A 19,138-nucleotide genomic window follows, 5' to 3' on the forward strand; every position below is an offset into this window, starting at 1 on the left:
TCTACACCGTCAAATGTGAAATTTTATGATACTACATTAGGGAGACCAATAGAAATCCAAAATGCAGCAAAAGATTTTAATTGTGTCTTCAGCTGACCTGACAAATTAGATTTAATACTGGCAAATATGGAATGTTGCAACTTAGGGAGCATTATATATATATATACACACACACACACACACACACACACACACACACACACACACACACACACACACACACACACAAAACAGGAAAAATAATTGGAATCCTGTTAATTTCATAAAATATCAGGGAGGAATGACTGACTTCTCATTATTGGCATCTGTTTTACAAGTTAGATGTTGTGATCTTTCTAAATTTTTTTTCTCTCTTGTTTTCATGGAAGTTATGTGATTTCAATGTTCTGGTGTCTTTCAGAGTTCAGGTATATAAGACGCTATCCAGCTTTATCTCCACTGTGTACCTTAACAGTAAGAGCCTGCATTCTTTCTTTCCCAAGCCTGTATTCCTTGACACATTTCCATATATGGTGATACTTTGCAAGATGAGAGTCATCTACATTCGTAGGAAAACCGGCTGTCACATTGTATGAGATTTGAATAAGTATCTGAATTCTGCCAAATTGTAAGATTCTTTCCCCTGCGACTAAACCACCGCAGTCAAAGTCTCTTGACACACATAGCTGAGCAAATCATTTGTGGGCTGCCACTGGATGGGGTATTGTATCTTAGCATGTGTCAATAGACAATGTTAAAACTATGATTTTGTTAGGATTTCAGTTGAAAGATTTTGCGATACTCTGCACTGCCCACTGAAATGCAAGTTTGCAATTCTTAACAAGGGTACAGCATTCTGACAATAACAAAGATTTCACAGCATCACAGTTGAGGAAAATGCATTTTTGGACTGTGCAGACTGATTTGCCACTGTCATGACACCAGTTTTCATTGGTGTTTGTTAGAGAAGCCATTAAAGCCCACACATGGAAGGTGATGTCAGAAGTGGACAGTTAAAATTGTGTGGATCTTGGAAGGTGTAATGGAGCTTGTTGATGCTAGAAGTAGCAAGGAATAGTTTAGAACTGCAATCTGCAACTTATTGTTACTGGAAGAATCAGGATGGCTTTGAAATTTCCAGTCTCTATCCGTGGAGGTGAATGACATTATGAGACTGTATTGCTTCTTTCAGAATTGGTACCAACATTGAGAATGCTTTAGAACTGAGCAGAAAACTTGAACACAGAGAAGTAGCAAATGTTCTATCAGTACTGTTGAAAGAATGCTAATACCTATTGCACTTTTAAACCGCAATAAGGAATAGAAAAGCTGGACTGGAGAAGTATCAAAAGCTTTGAAGACCTATTTTGATCCATCAACCGTCCACATGTAACATCTCAAATCAAAACAAATTAAGGAATATTAGCAAAGCAGTCAGAAAAAGATCAAAGCCATAGGAGAAAATGTCATTATTGTGGAGGACATCCCATACAAGAAAAGTAAATAGTTCTAGAGTGGGGAAAGCAGACTTTGAACTGCGTGGAGCTAAATCACTTATTGTATGAAAATACTTGCGAGAAAGGAGAAACAAAGCCTTATGTTAAGTTGGAAACCCAATGAGAAAATGCTGGAAAATCTCTGCAGATCTGGCAGCATCTGTAAGGGGAGAAAAGAACTGACATTTCGAGTCTAACTGACCCTTTGTCAAAGCTGGTGAAAGCTTTGACAAAGGGTCAGTTAGACTTGAAATGTCAGCTCTTTTCTCTCCTTACAGATGCTGCCAGACCTGCTGAGCTTTTCCAGCATTTTCTCTTTTAGTTTCAGATTCCAGCATCCGCAGTAATTTGCTTTTATTCTGTTAAGTTGGTCACTAGATGGATGTCAGATGATCATTCTGACAAATTAGTTTACACTCAAGGGAACATATACTTTGCAGTCCAGCAGTTAATCAGTGTAACTTATGTGCTGCGATCGACCTATATCCAGGTGGACTGCAGTTCAAGAAGGCCACTTGCTACCACCTTCTCAAGGCCAGCTAAGGATAGGCAGTAAATGCTGGCCAGCCAGGGATGCCCACGACACACACATGAATTTTTGAAAAAATAACGTTCACATCGGGTCGAGAGTTGGTAAATATTTTTGTGACTGTTAGAATGATGACTGCAGAAGGAGAGCATCAAGTGAACGTGAAGTGCCAACATAGACACTGGTGCTGCAGGCAACATTCTGAGCTTTGCAGACTTGTGTAAATAGATCATGATGATGACCCAACAATGAAGCCAGCACAGATAAAGTTGGGGAAATAGGATATAACACTGCTCATTTTAAGATGGAAAACTAAGTTGTGAGCCCATTGTAATGGGAAGAGGGGATCTGCAGTTCCTGATAGTTGACATCAAGTAATGTCCACTTATCTCTGTTAAAGCAAGTCTAAAATATGAACTGGTAACCTTACACTTAGAAGAGATGTGCAACATTTTGTGCAGGACATCAGGCCATTGCCATTTGAGCCATTATTTTTCAAAACAGTAAAAGATTTTTTGCACAGCTATTGGATTCCTCCCCAGTAAGCAGCATCTCACACTAGATGAGTGAGTGTTTTTGTGTGTGTGTGTGTGTGTGTGTGTGGTGGGGGGAAACACTTCAGCATCTGCTGACGAGAATTCCAGCTACTCTCCAATCCAGCCTGAAAGACAAGACAGAGAAGTTAAAAAAGAAGGGAGTAAAGAATGTGACTCCTGCAGTCTGGGTTAGCAGAATTGGTAGCAGTGAAGAAAGCAGAAAAGCTGAAAGTGTGCATAGATCAAAACAATCTCAGTAGAACTTTTAAGTGATCTCACTCCCCATGATAACTGTTGAAGAAAAGTTTCCACAACTTGTCCATATCTATCCTGGCAGCGAGAATAGTCCAGACCCTTTTTGGTAAATGAAGATTGATAAAAGAATGTTGTTTTCTGGCAACATTCTAGGCTCAATTTGCAGTGGGAAGTGAGGGAAATACATATGATTGCTCGTGCCATTTGGCATTTCTGCTGCTCCAGAAGTGTACACGCTGACAGTATGTGGCAGATTATCTGCTAGTCTGTGGATGCTGTGACACTATGGAAGAAACCAGTTCAGGCCATGATCAGAATCTAACACAACTGCTAGAGAGTTCTTCAAATTAACCCGAAGCTGAGCAATAAGATGATGATTTGGAGATGCCAGTGTTGGACTGGAATGTACAAAGTTTAAAAATCACATAACACCAGGTTATAGTCCAACAGGTTTATTTGAAAGCACTAGCTTTGGAAGTGCTGCTGCTTTGTCAGGTGGTTGTGAGGCAGGATCATAAGACACAGAATTTACAGCAAAAGATTACCGTGTCATGCAGCTGAAATGATATATTGAACGAATCTAGATTAAGTCTTTCATCTTTTAGAATGGGTTTGCTGGTTTTGTTTCTTTAATATGTAAATCCCAGAACTACTTTTAAGTCTCATTCTCAAGGTAACTTAAAGTTTTACAACAAAAGGTGCCATCTCAGCTCATTAAAGGTGTGAGGTTAAAGTCTGCCTGTGGTGACATTGTAAACTTTCACTTTACTCCTGTGCTTCTGAACTTGTGTGCACTTGACAATAAAACCTAATCCTAACTCTTTTTCTAGGTATAATCAATAATTCTATCCTTATACAGATGCAGTTTGATGAAGAATGTCAGGGAGTGCTGGGGATTGTTGGGTGGGATATTCTTTTATAGTATTCAACATTGTGTCCCCCATGGCCTTTTTAAAAATTCAGATGAAAGAGCTTGTCTGGCTCTGAAAAACATTCTGTTTAACAGCTTGTGGCAGATTGGCATTTAATGTGTACAGATGTTCTTCACTGGCATTACCACTGAGTTCACTTGTGCACGCCATATCCACAGGGAACAAGGCAGTAATCAGGCTGTTGCCAGAAGAGACTTTTGTTTTCTCTTATACTGTACTTGGGTCGAATGATTAAGTAGACAACTTAAAAGTGAAAAACATGTTGAGAAAGTGCAAAAGGCAATGATGTTTAATGGCATGCATCATAGAAAGCTGGGCAAAGTCAGGACGAATATATCAGAAACTAAAATTGAAGAAGAGTACTGAAAGGTTGCTTTCCTAGAGAGTAGAAAGTTAGCTACAGTCAGCTGTCATGGGTGTGAATGAAAAATCAGTTGCATTTCATAAATTAGATTTTTTTTTCGTCACATCTGGCTAAAATGAAAGCATGGAAAGTTCTCCTGGCATTTTAATGTGCATTTGTCTTTTTTGATCAGTCATCAGATGTGGGCTTTGCTTTGCTGACTGAGCCAGTATTTATTGTACTGCCCTAGTTGCCCTTGAGGAGGCGGTGGTGAGATGCGTTCTTGAGCAACTGCATTCCATTTGCTGTAGGTACAACCATAATGGTATTAGGGAGGAAGTTCCAGGAGTTTGATCCAGCAACACTGGAGGAATGGTGGCACGTTTCCAAGTCAGGTTTGAAAGTGACTTGCAGGCGAACTTGCAGATGGTGGTGTGACATGCTGATCTTATTATTCTAGATGGTAGTCTTGTGGCTTTGAAAGGCACTGTCTAATGAGCCTTAGGAAATTTCTGTAATGTATCTTGTAGATGGTGCACACTGCTCGTACTGAGTGTCAATGGTGGAGGGAGTGGATGTTTGTAGATGTGGTGCCAATCGTAGAATCCCTACAGTGTGGAAACAGGCCATTCAACCCAACAAATTCACCCCACCCTATCCCTGTAACCCTTATTTCCAATGGGCAGCTTTGTCCTGAACACACTCAAAGTATTTAACTGTTTCGGAACTGTACTCAAGGCAAATGGGAATTATTCCATCACACTTTTGACTTGTGCCTCATAGGTAGTGAATAGGTTCTGGAGAGTCAGGAAGTGAGTTACTCACAGCAGGATCTTAGTCTCTGAGCTGGTGTTGAAACCACAGAACTTCTATGGCTCGTCCATTTCAGTTTCTAGTCAGTAGTAACCCCAGATCGTGGCAAGAGGCTTGTTGATAAGGAATAACATGATTTAAGAAAATGTAATGGCATACCCGAATTCATGTTCAGGACAATAAAAATTATAATAGTTGAATGATGTTTTGCAACAGTGAGGTATTAAAGGGTGAATGTCAATATTGAGACCAATGAGTTTTATTCTTGAAATGATTTGATGCCCTTTCCAGTTGTTCTACCTCTTGCTAGGGGACCTGTTAACAAATTTGAAACCTTTTAAAATATAAGAATGGGATTTGAACTTGTGATTTCTGAATTAGTCATCTGGTACAGTGTCTACTTGACAAGAAGACATGAATTAATAACCGGTTGTAAATATACTGCTGTATATCATCACTTTTTGGGAGGGCAATGGTGGTTCTTCCAATACATTTTCTTTGCCTGGATCACTCTTTGGCATTCCTTCCTTTTTACTCCCTACCTTTTCTCCTCTCATATCAATAAACCTTTTCTCACAATATCCATTCCTCATTTTGCTCATTTCTTTTTCTTTCCTCCTTGAACTATATTTTTACCTTTTTAAGCCAGATGGCTACCATACTGTCAATTGTACGAATTGTTTGAATCATTATGTATTAATCTATTCATCCATCTTCAACAGGTCAGTCAAAACCTGATTACTTGTTCAGTCGCAATTTCTTTGTATCTCAAACAGAAGAAATAGGTTTGATTTTTCGTCTTCAGGAAGTTTGACTTTGGCCCTTTTTGATGACAGTCTTGACTTCACCATTCCCTCTGTCCTCAAACATAACTGTCAGCTGAATTTCTCTTTGAGCATTCTCATCATGTTCCTCATGATCTCAGAGTTCTTTTAACATCCTATCTTCCCTTTACTACTTCATATAGAACTGCAGCCAGTCTCTGTGCTCCACACTCTCCACTCCCTACAACGTTGCCATCTGACATGATGTTTTCTAGTCCAGTTATGTCAATTGTGCAATCTCTGACAACCATCTCTGATTTTTTTTTGTGTATTTCTCACTACTCTCTTCCTTGCAGGTCTGCCTTGGGAAGAAAAAGACTCTACACCCAAGCACTTGCAATTGCAATTCAGATTCCTACTGGTCTGTTTTTGCACAATGCATTCACGACATTTCTTCTTAACAAATCGAGTTCATCCTTCACTCTTGTGTTCGCTGTTCCCCGTCTGTCACAGCCTCAGTTTTAAATTTCTTACTCTTATTAAAATCTTCCATTGCTTCTCCTCTATCTATCTCTGCAGGCCTCCTCCAGCTCTATATCCCTGTGAATGCTGCTTTAATTCTACACTCTCAATCATCCTCCATTTTCATGGCTAACAACGGCACAGCCCACGCACTAAAGAATGAAACTTCCTCCCTACACCTTTCTGTACCTCGAACTTTCTCTCTTCCTCGAGCAGGCTTCCTAAAATCTACTACTTGAAATGCACATTCATTGAAAGGTGAACAAGATGCTTAGTTTTGTTTTCATGCGAAATGTGACCTTGCATTCAAGAGTTGAATTCTTGTTCCATATTTAGGAAGGTTAATTTTGCAGCTCAATGCAGGAAAGATAGACTGCCTGCTTTGATTTCTCGACGTTTTCCTCTCTGGACCATATATAATCATTATTTCATCAGTACTACTCTGATTAGTGCTCATTTGAATTTTCCTCTGTTTCTTGTAAGCTCCTTGTCTTCCATTCTATATTTCAGTTGTACAGCCTTTTACTCGAATACATTCTTTTGTCACATATTCAAAGGAACCAGAAGCTTCAGCACTTTTAGTCAGCATGACTAGTAAAGCTACTGGAATGTCATTCTGACCCTTGTTATGGCTAGGCATCATCTTCTTGGAGAGGATGCCATTCCATTGGCCTAAGCTGCAGCTTTTGAGGCACTGCTTAGAAATCAGTACCTGTTCATTCCACCTGGGGTTCCATGTCTTAATGACAGGATAGTGACATTCAGATACTGTGCTTTGGTGCCACCCTCCATCACTGGCAGCCATGTTCATTACCACGATGGTGCTGAGTAAATTTTCCATGTTTCATATACACCAGATTGTATGTTTTTAGTGTTTTCTTCTACAATTTATCAGTCCTGTGGACAGGAAGAATACATTGCAGGTTAATTAGTGATCCTATTTCTCCTTCCACCCCCTCAAAATTACCAATCATGCTATTTTGTTTGCCGCAGTTATGTTCTTTATATAATAGATTATCCTTTGTTGTCATATATTCCAGTACAGTCAAAATGGCTGCCTCTAATGATGCCATCTTAGGTACAAGTACCTAGGTACAAATCTTGGATAAAAAGAGGAATAAAAGGAAAAGTACTAGCGTTACTTAGTGTCTAAAAAGTAAATTAAAAGTAAGGTAGTTATATCATTGTTAAAGGATTAATATTACAGTCCGGTAAAACATTTCAGATTGATTTTACCATTGCAGGAGATCTGTGAGCATGTGGTGTGACTGCCTGCACCAGACTCCAGTCCAACAGCAGTCCTGCTCTGCTCCAAGCCTGCAGTCCTCCCTGCACCAACACTTAGAGGCACCAACTTGCAGTGCTCTGGGACTCACTTTTCCTCTCGTAGATCTCCAGGACACACTTTCCCTTGCACGGCTCCGGGACTTCTAAAAAGAAAGAAAGAGAGAAAAGGAGAAAAACAGGTGGAGCAGAGGAGCTCCAGATGGAGTGAATACTTGGCCTTTGTCCAAATCTTTCTCGCGCTGGTGAAAAAGAGGATCTGAGTGATAAGTACTAAGGATCTAATAATAAAGAAATAAACTCCTGATGCTATTCTGTCCCCATTCCCCAGACCAATGAAAGATGAAGTCATTTGGAGCAGATTTGTGCTAATTGGAAATGTAATTTTCTCAGAATGTGCTCAAAGTTTCACAAGAGAGCATTTTCTCAAATTTTCAGTGTCATTCACCACATACCCCAACTTATAACTCTGATTAAACATTAATGAGCAGAGATTGTTCATTATGCTGCAACTCGAATTGTTCAGACACAATGCTTATAATGCATGCTATTGAAGTATCTACTGAGAAAATAAGCTGATGGCGTTTATAGGAACTTAGTTTGACAGTTTCCTGAAAGCAGTTGGCACGTGAAGGCCCATTTTGTACTTGAAAATCAACTGGAAGTTGTGTCAAATGTTCAATTATGTTATTGTAAATTTACTGTCACAATAATTGTGAACTGAAATCATGCTGGAGAAGTTCAGCGGGTCTGGCAGCAACTGGAGAGATAGAGAGAAACAGAATTGATGTATTGGCTCCAGTATGACTGAGCTTTGGAACTGAAAGGGGCTGGGAAGTGGTTTCTATGCTGTTGACATACAAGGAGTAACTGCAACAGATTATAAAGGTGTCCAGAGCAAAGGAAAAGTGATTTTTTTTAATAAAGGAATTATGGAGAGACTAAATAGGTGTAAATGATAAATGTGAAGAAGCAGCTGTGCCCATTCTCATGAAAGTATGGTGAACAAGACACGGATGGGTGTGTAATTAAAATGGAGGATAGAGGTCAGGCTGTGAAGTTGTGGAGCTCAGTATTAAGCTTTAGAACTGTAAAGTGCTTGAGCAGAAAGTGAGGAGTTGATTCTTCAGCTTGTGATGAGCTTTGTTGGATCACTGTAGCAGGACCAGCCTGAGAATGTCAGCATGGGAGCTAGATGGTTTAGTGAAAGGGCAAACAAGTGGACAGAGTTGGAGGTGTTCAGCAAAGTAGGCACCCAATCTGCATTTGGTCTTGTCACCATCAAATTGAATGCATTGTGAGCAGTGCATACAATGAATTAGGTTTAAAGAATTACTCAAGTGAGATGTTGCTTCGCCTTGAAGGTATGGTGTGGGCCTTGGACAAAGAGGAGGGAGGAGACAATGGGCAAGTGTTAAACCTTATGCAGTTGCATGAGTATATGCTATGGGGTTGAAATGTGTTAGGAGTGAAGGAAGAGTGGAACAAGTTTTGTGAAGGGAACGGCTCATATGGAGTGCTGACACTTACGGGGGAGGTGAGATACATTTGGTCGTGGCATGCTAGAGGTGACTGAAATAGTGGAAGATAATCCTTTGAGTATGAAAACTAGTGGGTTTAAAAAATGAGGAATGCAACCTTTTGTTCTGGAAGGAAAAGGAACTGCCAGAAATGGGTCGAACATGGTTGAGGGCCCTATGATTCTCAGATGGAGAAAAAGGAGGACATTATCAGAGACACTTTGGCAGAAGATGGGCATCATCAGAAAAGGTGTGATCGAAATGGAGAATTTGTGGGCGGCACGGTGGCACAGTGGTTAGCACTGCTGCCTCACAGCGCCTGAGACCCGGGTTCAATTCCCGCCTCAGGCGACTGACTGTGTGGAGTTTGCACGTTCTCCCCGTGTCTGCGTGGGTTTCCTCCGGGTGCTCCGGTTTCCTCCCACAGTCCAAAGATGTGCGGGTTAGGTGAATTGGCCATGCTAAATTGCCCGTAGTGTTAGGTAAGGGGTAAATGTAGGGGTATGGGTGGGTTGCGCTTCAGCGGGTCGGTGTGGACTTGTTGGGCCGAAGGGCCTGTTTCCACACTGTAAGTAATCTAATCTAATCTAATATATTAAAAAAAAATTGGGAAGATTGGGATGGAGTCCTTGCAGGAAGTAGAGTGTGAGGAAGTGTCATTGAGAGGAGGAGCAGCTATGGGAGTTGATGGGTATGTAGTGGCTATTGACAGACAGCCTGTGCCCAGTAATGGGAACCATGAAGGCAAGTAAGGAAAGAGCCATAGCTAGTCCCAATGAAAATGAGAGAAGGCTGGAAATTGGAAGCAAAACTGATTTTTTTTCCCTAATTCCAGATTAAAGTGTCAATGACATCATTGATGTATCAGAGAAGGATTGATGCTGGGAAGTGTCCCACCTACCCCACATTGAGACAGACTTAGCTGGGGCCCATGCAGATAAAAGAAAGAAAGTGAGGATTGCAGATGCTGGAGATCAGAGCTGAAAAATGTGTTGCTGGAAAAGCGCAGCAGGAATGAATATTCCTGAAGAAGGGCTTATGCCCGAAATATCGATTCTCCTGCTCCTTGGATGCTGCCTGACCTGCTGCGCTTTTCCAGCAGCACATTTTTCAGCCCATGCAGATAAACACAGCCACACCTTTAGCTTGGAGAAACTGGGATGAGTTAAAGGAGAAGTTGATCAAGTGGTCCACCAGACTACAACTGCACCACCCTCATCGACAAGTTCGATGATAAAGTCAGGATTAAGCCTGCGAGAGAAGAATTGTGAAATGCGCTGGAACATCTTTGTATCTGGGTCTGAAAGGGTTAATGCAAAATGAGACCGTAAGCACCACTCACTGTGATGTCACGTGCACTTTGTGTGGGAAACAGCTGAGGGTCTCAAGGGAGACAGAACCTATCATTTCCTCCTCCACCTCTCTAACATACAAATGTAATCTCTATCCAGTTGCTAACATGCCTTCAACTTCTACTTGTTCAATACAAGAGCTTATAGTTTGACCAGTATTTTGTTTTTCTAGCCCATAAGCCCAAGCATGCCCTGCATACTGAAGAGAACAATGACAGTAAAGCTACCACATGAGGGGGTGCAGTTCTTGGTTTAGTTGCACATCGAACAATTGAATTCTGCACTAAGTAACTAATTTCAGGACTCCCCAAAGTCTGTCCAGCATTTACAAGGCACAGGTATGTTTTGGAAGACTCCCTGCCTCCCTTGATGGTGCAGTTCCAATAGCTGTCAAGAAACTTGTCACCATGCAGTATAAATCAGCCTCCTCAATTGATAGCTGAAAATGTGTTGTTGGAAAAGTGCAGCAGGTCAGGCAACATCCAAGGAGCAGGAGAGTTGACGTTTCGGGCATGAGCCCTTCTTCAGGAATGAGGAAAATGTGTCCAGCAGGCTAAGATAAAAGGTAGGGAGGAGGGACTTGGGGGAGAGGCGTTGGAAATGTGATAGATGTCAAGGTGAGGGTGATAGGCCAGAGTGGGGGTGGGGGTGGAGAGGTCAGGAAGAAGATTGCAGGTCAGGAAGGCGGTGCTGAGTTCGAGGGATTTGAGTGAGACAAGGTGGGGTGAGGGGAAATGAGGAAACTGGAGAAATCTAGGTTCATACCTTGTGGTTGGAAGGTTCCTAGGTGGAAGATGAGGCATTCTTCCTCCAACGGTTGTGTTGCTATGGTCTGGCAATGGAGGAGTCCAAGGACCTGCATGTCCTTGGTGGAGTGGGAGGGGGAGTTGAAGTGTTGAGCCACGGGGTGGTTGGGTTGGTTGGTCTGGGTGTCTCAGAGGTGTTCCCTGAACCATTCCGCAAGTAGGCGGCCTGTTTCCCCAATATAGAGGAGGCCACATCAGATGCAGCGGATGCAGTAAATGTGTGTGGAGGTGCAGGTGAACTTGTGGTGGATATGGAAGGATCCATTGGGGCCTTGGAGGGAAGTAAGGGGGGAGGTTTGGGCGCAAGTTTGGAGGTGGCGGAAATGATGACTGATGATACGATGTATGTGGAGGTTGGTGGGGTGGTAGGTGAGGACCAGTGGGGTTCTGTCCTAGTGGCGATTGGAGGGGCGGGGCTCAAGGGCAGAAGAGCGGGAAGTGGAGGAGATGCGGTGGAGGGCATTGTCGATCACGTCTGGGGGGACATTGCGGTCTTTGAAGAAGGAGGCCATTTGGGTTGTACAGTATTGGAACTGGTCCTCTTGGGAGCAGATGCGGCGCAGACGAAGGAATTGGGAGTATGGGATGGCGTTTTTACAGGGGACAGGATGGGAGGAGGTGTAGTCTCCTGCTCCATTGATACCCTATTCACCATTTTCTGGCAACAGTGTGTACCATCTATAAGATTCAATCACCAAAGATCTTCTGAGAGCAGCTTCCAAACCCAGGACCTCAACCATTTCAAACAACGAGGGCCAGAGATATGTAGAACAAAACCACCTGCAGGTTTGCTGCAAACAACACTACTTTCTGACTTGGAACTATGTTCTCCATTGCCATTTCTTCCTTGAGTCAAAATCCTGGAACCCCCTTCCTAACAGCAGTGAACATCTCCTGGCATCCCAAGGATGACAGAATGTCAAGAAAATGACTTGCCATCAACATTCCCTCTACGCTGGTCAACCACTGGGAAGCTCTGCACATGCCAATCACTGCTTCTGGAAGTTGTTGCTGGGCAAAAATCGAGGATGTTCGGGCAGTGGGAATTGAGTACAGGAGTTGGGCGGTCATGTTGTGACTGTACAGGACATTGGTTAGGCAACTTTTGGAATACTGCATTCCATTCTGGTCTCATTGCTATTGGAAGGATGTTGTGAAACTTGAAAGAGTTCAGAAAAGATTTACAAGGGTGTTGCTGGGTTGGAGGATTTGAGGTGCAGGGAGAGGCTGATTAGGCTGGGGCTATTTTCTCTGAACATTGGAGGCTGAGGGGTGGCCTTATAGAAGTTTATAAAATCATGAGTGCCATGGATAGGCTGAATAGTCAAAGATTTTTTTCCCAGTGTAGGGGAGTCCTGAATAGAGGGTGTAGGTATAAGTGAGAGAGAAAAGATTTAAAAGGAATCTAAAAGGGCAATCTTTTCATGCAGAGGGTGGTGTATGTATGGAATGAACCATCAGAGGCAGTGATGGAGGCTAGTACATTTAAAAGGCATCCAGGTGGGTGTAATAAAAGGAAGGATTTGGAGGGATATGAGCCAAATGCTGGCAAATGGGACTAGATTAATTTAGGATCATCTGGTCAGCATGGATGAGTTAGACAAAAGGATCTGTTTCATGCTGTACATCTCTATGACTCTCTATCTGATTTGTATTTTAAGCTTGAAGCACTATTACTGACTTTATCCAAAATTCACCTTGTCCACATTTATTGTTACAAGTGTTGCAACCAGACACTGGGCAAAATTTCTCTCATTATTGTCATTCCAGATGGATACCCTAATTATTAAGCTCACTGGTCTGGAAGGATGAAAGCGCTCCCTCTCCTTTTCACCCTTCCCCTTTCAACAAGATTGTTTTCTTTAATAATAGATCCCTCCCTTGATGTCTTTCTCCCAAAGGCATGTATGTTTTAAAAGGAGATGATTTACCCATGTTTTCTTGAGTTAACAAAAGAGTAATTTTATTGTCACTGGGTGGTTCGTGAAGAGTAGATTATCAATTGTTGTTGGTTGAACAGTCAGTTTCAGGATTCTTGGCCTTTATAGTTTAGGTCAACTCCATATCTCGTTTATCCTTCGGTGATTGACTGGCAAAACTCACAGCAAGAGAATTTTTTTTTGTCCTGTTTTCTCCTTACTGCCTGGTTAGCTTCTAACACTCTAAGCAAGAGACTCCTTTGACCTGCAAAGCAGGGGTTACTTTCTCAATATACTGATGCTCAAACCTTAGCTCGTGCTTATGATGCCATCTGCTCCTCAACTGCCTTAATTAGTAGTGGGGGAAAAAGGTGAAGCTGGAAGAACAATCTAATAGTCTGTAGCAATGATATTAGACAAAGGGCAGTAGTAAAAGTGACAATGATTTGAAATGAGCGCCAGATCTTAGAGTTTCTAATCTTCAACACGTTCCCCAACCCATCTACTGCGGCAAAAAAAATGTGAAAAAGCAGCCTAACTTTGCACAAAATTAATTTGAAGTGTGTTCCTAAAGTCTGAAATTCGATAGCTTAAATCTCCAACCAAATGATCCAATATTTACATGAAATAAACATCTTTACTGTTTTAGCCTGAAGATACAATTTGTAAAATGTGTACATTTTTGATAAACTTCTTAAAACCACCCTGAAACATTCCTTTTGCATTAACTTCAACTCTGAGGGAAAAGTTCAATGCTGCTAAAAATCCATCACAGTTGAAGCTTTTTTTTAGTTTAGTCCAAGAACACAGTGAATTGATTTGTTTCTGCAAGTGTTGCCAAATGTTTGACATTTAACATTACAAATGGAGAAAGTCAGTTTTGTACGTGACGTGTACCCGAATACTTCAAAGCACTCCACGTGCCAATCAATATCTTTCCACAATTGTATGTACAGTAAATCAGTCAACAATGATCTTTATAGTGCAAATTGTATTGAAAACCAAGCAGTTACCTTAGCTCTATTAGGCAAATGCGACTCTCTTTCTGAGTAATATAATATTCTACTTGTTGCTAATTACTTATAAGCAACTTCATGGTGAACAAGCTAATTAAACTTTTGAGTTTCAAAATTTTATGTAGCTCTTAAATTGTTCCTAATATTCTCTGCCATCACTTTTAAACCTTCATTTTATACAGAACTGCCCATCTTCCTACTACTTGGTCCTTATTCGAGCTCAGTTTTATTGGTCCCATCTGCTGTCAGATGTAGAGATGATAGTGTCTGGGCAGTGTTGGTGCTTTGGAAACAATCATTTTTTCCTTGGACAGCCACTTTTGTTCAAAGTTGCTGTGTGCATTTTATTATCCAGATTTCTGACCCGCATTTTTAGGTCAGCGTTGCCATGATCACATTGTGTTTGCCTACTTGTTTATTATAGTCATGTCACAATGGACTGCACATCTGTAGAATAACTGCTTTTGGTTTGTTTCCTTTGTAGGATCAAAGAAGCAGAAGCACACGTACATAGTCAAAAGAAAGAAAGGTCTTACTCTGTCAAGGAAAAAGTCAAAACTGGGATGGTGAGTTGATGTCTTGCAAAATGATGAACTCCAAGCCTTCTGGGATGATTAGATTTACTTGACTCATGCAACAACTTTTCTTTTCTCTGAATTATTAACTTTGGCCTCAGAAAGAAGAACTTTATGTTGGCCATGACTCTGTTGAAAGAGCTCATGGGAAACTAATTTAGAAGCTGAAAGAAAATGCTGCATTTTGGTGCAGGGTTGAACATGGCTCAGTTGGTAGTACCGTTCCCTTTTCAGTCATGGGTTGTTGAGTCAGGTCACAATCTGAAGACATGACCACAAAAACTACAGACTGACACTACTTGTATTATTTCACAGGATGTGGGCATCACTTGCTAAGCTGACATTTATTGTCCAGAGGGCAGTTAGGAGTCAACAACATGGCTGTGAGTCTAGAGACACATGTCAGCCAGGCCAGGTGTGGACAGCAGTTGACTTCCCTACAGGGCAATAGTGAATCAGAGATTTAGTTTTGCACTGATCAACACTGGTCATTATTAGACCCTTAATGCCAAATTTTTGTTGAATTTAAATTCCACTATTTTCCATGCTGCAATTTGAACCCATGTCCTCAGAGCGTTCTGGGGTTTTTGGATTAATAGTCTTGTGATATACCAGTGGGCCATTGCCACTGAAGGAGTGCTACACTCTGTTAATTTTCTGCTGATTGTTAAAGTGAAGCCTTTCTGCTCTTTTTGGCAGATGTAATGTTATTACAAAGAAGAACACGAGCATTCTCCTTGATGATCTGGCCAATATTTATCCCTCATTCAGAATTACTAAGAAACAAACTATCTGGAAGACTCTATTGCCAACACCTCATTGTTGTAAAGTACACTGAGCTTGTGAAAGCTACAACAGAAATGCTTTTTTGTGCTTTGGAAAATGGAAATTATCAATGTAGTTTTGTATTCCATTAGAACAATCATACTTTTTCAAAAAAAAAACCCACAAACTCCAACATATTAATAATAGGAAGCTGTGTTTAGTTCACATGTTAATGAAAAGTTAGAAAGTGCAAATCACATCACCTTGCCAACTATATTTAAGTCTTGTACAGCAGAGCATACAGGTCCTGGAGTTATTTAAGATGCAGTTCAATGAAACCTTGGGGCCAAATGCATTAGCAGGTTCAATTTAACAAAGTATATGATCAACATAAGGGAATGAAGAGGCCCAGAATGAAAAGCTGCCTCCATCACAATGATGTGTTGAGAAGCATACTCCAAGTAGACAGCCTGACATTGCTGTCATGTCAGGATTGTAATGGCTTCCTATGTTAATGTACAGAGTTAAGTGAGACGGAGAGTAGGTGATTGAGATTGGTGGGAAGGGAGATGATCAAGAGTACCTTGATGTCACTTTGAGGAATGAAGCACCACTTCTTCTAACTTGATAAGATAATCCATTGTTTTCTATTCATTTTTGTGGAATGTGGGTGTCGTGAGCTGAGCCAACATTTATTGACCATCTTTAGTTGCCCTTGAGAACTTGGTTGTGAGCTGCCGTCTTGAATGGCTGCAGTCCACCTACAGTGGGTGCTATTAGTGAGGGAATTCCAAGATCTTGACCCAGCAACAGTGAAAGAACAGCAATATATTTCCAAGTCAGGATGATGAGTGGCTTGGAAGGGAACTTGAAGGTGGCGTGTTTCCATACATTTGCTGCCCTCGTCCTTCTAAATAGAAGTCGTCATGGGTCTCAGCATCTTTGGTGAATTTCTGCAGTGCATCTTGTAGATAGTACACACTACTACTGAGTGTCAGTGGTGGAAGGAATGAATGCTTGTGGATGTGGTGCCACTCGAGTGGGCTGCGTTGTCCTGGATGGTGTCAAGCTGCTTGAATGTTGTGGGGGCTGCACCCATCCAGGCAAATGGAGAGTATTGCATCACACTCCTGACTTGTGCCTTGTAGACGGTGGACAGGCTTTGGGGAGTCAGGAGGTGAGTTACCTGCCACACTATTCCTGGCCTCTGACCTGCTCTCATAGCTGCTATGTTTATGTGGTGAGTCCAGTTGAGTTTCTGATCAATAATAACCCCCAGGATGCTGAAAGTGGGTGATTCAGTGATGGTAGCACCATTGAATGTCAAGGAGTGGTGGTTGGACTGTCTCTTACTGGTGATGGTCATAGCCTGGCATTTGTGTGGCACGAATGTTACTTGCCACTTACCAGCCGAAACCTGGATATTGACCAGATATTGTTGAATTTGGACATGAACTGCTTCAGTACCTGAGGAATCACAAATGGTGCTGAGGAATGTGCAATCATCAACAAACTTTCCCACTTCTGACCTTATGATGGACGGAAGGTCATTGAAGTAACTGAAGATGTTTGGCCCTAGGACACTACCCTAAGGAACTCCTGCAGAGATGTTCTGAAGCTGAGATGACTGATCTCCAACAAGCATGAGATTCTTCTTATGTGTCAGGTATGACTCTAACCACTAGAGAGTTTGCCTCCTGATACCCATTGATTCCAGTTTTTCTACAGCTCCTTGATGCCACATTTGGTCAAATGCAGCCTTGATGCCAAGGGCTGTTATTCTCACCTCACGTCTTGAATTCAGCTCTTTTGTCCTTGTTTAAACTAATGCTCTAATGAGGTCAGGAGCTGAGTGGCCTTGGCAGAACCCAAACTGGGCGTCACTAAGCAGTTATTGATGAGTAGGTGCTGCCTTGATAGCACTATTGACGACACTTTCCATCACTTTACTGATGATCGACAGTATACTGACTGGGTGGAAATTGGCCAGTTAGGTTTGTCTTGCTTTTTATGTCCAGGGCATACTTGGGCAATTTTCCACATTGTCAGGTAGATGCCATTGTTGTAACTGTACTGCAACAGCTTGGCTAGGGGAGGGGCAAGGCCCACAGCACAATTTTTCAGTTTTATTGCTGGAAAGTTGTAAAGGCCCATAGCCTTTGCAGTATCTAGTGCCTCCAATCATTTTTTGACATCACATAGAGTGAATTGAATTGGCTGAAGACTAGTATCTGTAATGCTGGGGACCATTAGAGGAGACTGAGCTGATCATCAACTCCGCACTTCGAGCTGAAGATTGCTGTGAAAGCTTCAGCCTTATCTTTTGCACTAATGTGCTGGGCTCTTCCATCATTGAGAATAGGAATGTTTGTGGAGCCGCCTCCTCCAGTGAATTGTTTAAATTTCTACTGCAATTCATAATGGACATGGCAGCACTGCAGACCTTTGATCATATGCATTGGTTGTGGGATTGCTTAGCTCTGTCTATCACTTGCTGCTTATGCTGTTTGGCATGCAAGTTGATGGCTTCGCCATGCTTAACTCTCACTTTCAGGCATGCCTGGTGCTGCTCCTGGCACGCCCTGCTGCACTGTCCATTGAACCAGGGTTGATCCCCTGACTCGATGGTAATGGTTGAGTGGGGGATATGCTAGACCTTGAGGTTGTAAACAGTACAAATCTTCTGCTGGTGGTCTATAATACCTCCTAGATACTCAGTCTTGAGTTGCTGGATCTGTTTGAAGTTTGTCCCATTTAGCTCAGTAGTGGTATAACACAACAAGATGGAATTATTCTCCGTGTGAAGGCAGTACTTTGTTTCACAAGGATGGTGCGGTGGTAGCTCTTACCCATACTGCCATGGGCTGATGCATCTGCAGCTGGCAGGTTGGTAAGGATGAGGCCAAGTATGTTTTTCCATCTTGTTGGTTCGCTCATCACCTGTTATGCATCCAGTCTAGCAGCTGTGTCCTTTATGACCCGACTAGTTCAATCAGTAGTACTGCTGCTGAGCTACTCTTGGTCGTGGACATTGAAATCACCTACTCATAGTATATTTTGTGCCCTTGCTTTCCTCAGTGCTTCCTCTAAGTTGTTGGTCAGCGTGGAGGAGTACTGATTCATGTGCTGAGGGAGGGCACTGCGTGGTAATCAGCAAGAGGTTTCCTTGCCCTTTTTTAACCTGAAACCATGAGACATTGTGGGGTTTGGAGTCAATGATGAGGTCTCCTAGAGCAACTCCCTTGGGACTGTATATCTCTGGTGGGACAGAACATGTCCAAGAATGGTGATGGTGCTGTCTGGGACAATGTCAGTAAGGTGTGATTCCGTGAGTATGACCATGTCAGGCTGTTGCTTGACTAATCTGTGAGACAGCTCTCCCAATTTTGCCACTAGCCCCTAGATGTTAGTGAGGAGGACTTTGCAGGTTCAACAGAGCTGTTACTGCCATTGTCTTTTTTATCAGTGCCTTGGTCGATGCCAGGTGATCCACCTGGATTCATTTCTTTGAGATGTAGTGATTGGTACAACTGAGAAGATTGCTAGGCCATGTCAGAGGGTGATTGAGAGTAAACCGCATTGTTGTGGGTCTGGAGTCACATGTAGGCTAGACTGGGTGAGGATGATGGATTTCCTTCTCTGAAGGATGTGAGTGAGCCAGATGGGATGTCTGACAATCAATGTTGGTTTCATGGTCATCAATAGATTCTTAATTGCGGTTTTGTTTTATTG

The 19,138-nt window shown here is 42.1% G+C and overlaps 1 protein-coding gene across 1 annotated transcript in view; it reads left to right on the plus strand.

The window, feature by feature from the left end:
- Positions 1-19,138, plus strand: part of fmn2b (formin 2b) — a 451,369-nt gene that overhangs the window by 428,530 nt on the left and 3,701 nt on the right. Inside the window, exon 18 of the mRNA XM_060830804.1 lies at positions 14,551-14,632. Within this exon, the coding sequence (XP_060686787.1) occupies positions 14,551-14,632 (82 nt within the window). The remainder of the gene's footprint in view (positions 1-14,550; positions 14,633-19,138) is intronic.

The sequence above is a fragment of the Hemiscyllium ocellatum genome, chromosome 10, assembly GCF_020745735.1.
Source record: "Hemiscyllium ocellatum isolate sHemOce1 chromosome 10, sHemOce1.pat.X.cur, whole genome shotgun sequence".
Lineage (NCBI taxonomy): Eukaryota > Metazoa > Chordata > Chondrichthyes > Orectolobiformes > Hemiscylliidae > Hemiscyllium > Hemiscyllium ocellatum.